The sequence below is a fragment of the Triticum aestivum genome, chromosome 7D, assembly GCF_018294505.1.
Source record: "Triticum aestivum cultivar Chinese Spring chromosome 7D, IWGSC CS RefSeq v2.1, whole genome shotgun sequence".
Lineage (NCBI taxonomy): Eukaryota > Viridiplantae > Streptophyta > Magnoliopsida > Poales > Poaceae > Triticum > Triticum aestivum.
In genome coordinates this window covers 48,254,806-48,256,844 of record NC_057814.1, presented here as the reverse complement: position 1 = coordinate 48,256,844, position 2,039 = coordinate 48,254,806, and the positions used below count along the sequence as shown (strand labels likewise).

Here is a 2,039-nt window from a genome sequence, read left to right as displayed (position 1 = left end):
CTGCACGAACCGGTGCGATTTCGCTTGCTCACATGACCCAAACGTAATGCAATCTCACCTGGGAACTTGGAGTAGGCCAGCGATTTAGCCAGTTGATTACTCCGGCAGTGCATCCCCAGTGCCTTGTCAAGGGTCAAGGGCCGCCATGGAAACTCGCCACAGGATCCTCAAAGGAGATCCACCCCACGCGCACCAGCTCATCATTGTCGCCCGCCCCCTCCCATCATCCCCGGTTAACCATCGCCCCGATCCCCCTATTTATACCCGCGCACCTGCGCATCATTTGCTCATCACCACCGCCGGCGAGCTCTCTCCTTCCTCTCGACCTTCGTAGTTCCTACACACGGACAGACAGGGCTCAGATAGTTAGTTAAAGAAAATGGCGCCTCAGAGCCTGGATCTTGGCCTGAACCTTGGCCTTGGCCTCGTGTCTCAGTCCTCCCAGTCGAGCTTCTGGTACTCCGGCGGCAATGTGGCGGCGGACCAAGAAGTGGGTCCGACTCCGACTGCCGTGGCGGTGGAGGAGAGGAGGTGCTCGCCCGGCAGCCCAGCGTCGAGCGGCAGCGGCAGCGGCAGCGGGTTGAAGCGCGGCGCCGAGAGGTCCGCCGGCAGCGGCGACGAGGACCAGGACGACGACGGCGGCAACGCGCGCAAGAAGCTCCGCCTGTCCAAGGACCAGGCCGCCGTCCTCGAGGAGTGCTTCAAGACGCACCACACCCTCACTCCGGTACGTGTCTTGCCTCATTGCACACTTCGATGATCCATGGAGATCGAGGATGGGAAAATGACATGGATTTCTTTTGCATTTACAGAAGCAGAAGACTGCGCTGGCTAACCGGCTGGGGCTGCGGCCGCGCCAGGTGGAGGTGTGGTTCCAGAACCGCCGCGCCCGGACCAAGCTGAAGCAGACGGAGGTGGACTGCGAGTACATGAAGCGCTGGTGCGAGCAGCTCGCCGAGCAGAACCGCCGCCTCGAGAAGGAGGTGGCCGAGCTCCGGGCGCTCAAGGCCGCACCGCCGGCGCACAACGGCGCCTCGACGGGGCCGCTCACCACCCTCACCATGTGCCTGTCCTGCAAGCGCGTCGCGTCCACGTCCTCCTCCTCGACCTGCAACGTGCCCAGCTTTTCCGCCAATGCCGGCATCGGCATGCCAATGCCATCGCCGGTGGCGCTGCCCGAACAACGGCAGTTCTTCTGTGGCTTCCGAGACACCGGAGCAGCAGCGTACGGCGGCTCTGCCGGGCTCGCCAAGGTGGTCAAGGCGGCCAGATAGAACAAGATATCTCTGTGACGGCGCCATGATCAGCATGCCAAGCAAGCTAACAAAAAAAATGGCGGCATTGTCACGACTCACAAATTTAAGCAAGTGTAGCAGAAAGCTTAATCCTTTTTCTTCTCTGCCTCTGAGGGAAATGCAAGTTAAGTAGTTTTAACAATCTAGGATCGACCGGTCGATGAGTTCCTGTGGGGATGAATGTATGCATGTGAAAAGTTGATGAAATAACATGAGAAACTAATTCATACTACTACGAACTTATTAACATGTTGAGTAAAGTACACCAACATGGTGAGTAATTTTCCATTTTGTCCCTGTCTTGCATAGTTGTTGCAGAGGGCAGCGTAGATCGAGGGTTGGTGTATTATTACTACTTGACTACTTGACTTGGTTTGTCTGATGTATCATCTACTCAATTTTGAGCTGCCAGACAAGTTGCATCTTAAAGGTGACTTCTGCTTTAGATTGGCCATCTAGCAAAAGAAGCTATGCTATTAGTATACCATTGCACTTGCCCATCTTACGGGCACATTTTCCAAGTCCAAGTAACATGTTAGGTGCATGGTCTCCTCATTTTGGTTGTTCAGGTATTTCATCTTGTCGTTTCTATGTGTTTGGGCCTTTATATTTGCTCTAGAGTCCCAGCCGGAAGATCAGCATATCCCGAATTAAAAAAAGAGCTCACATGCCTCACAAGGCCGAACTAACGTGATGTAGAGGACGTTGAAGGACCAAACTGCAAAGGGAAGCCATCCCCGCCTC

General features: G+C 55.3%; 1 protein-coding gene across 1 annotated transcript; it reads left to right on the top strand.

The window, feature by feature from the left end:
- The first annotated feature begins 281 nt into the window (after positions 1–281).
- On the top strand, positions 282–1,527 carry LOC123166229 (homeobox-leucine zipper protein HOX28). Its single transcript, XM_044583999.1, has 2 exons — positions 282–727; positions 813–1,527. Exons 1-2 carry the CDS (start codon positions 380–382, stop codon positions 1,272–1,274), a joined length of 810 nt encoding a protein of 269 aa, XP_044439934.1. The 5' UTR covers positions 282–379; the 3' UTR covers positions 1,275–1,527.
- The last annotated feature ends 512 nt before the right edge of the window (positions 1,528–2,039 follow it).

Coding starts and splice junctions, on each gene's coding strand:
- LOC123166229 (XM_044583999.1), top strand. CDS start 380: ATGGCGCCTCAGAGCCTGGATCTTGGCCTGAACCTTGGCCTTGGCCTC. Junction 728..812: donor CGCACCACACCCTCACTCCG/GTACGTGTCTTG, acceptor TTGCATTTACAG/AAGCAGAAGACTGCGCTGGC.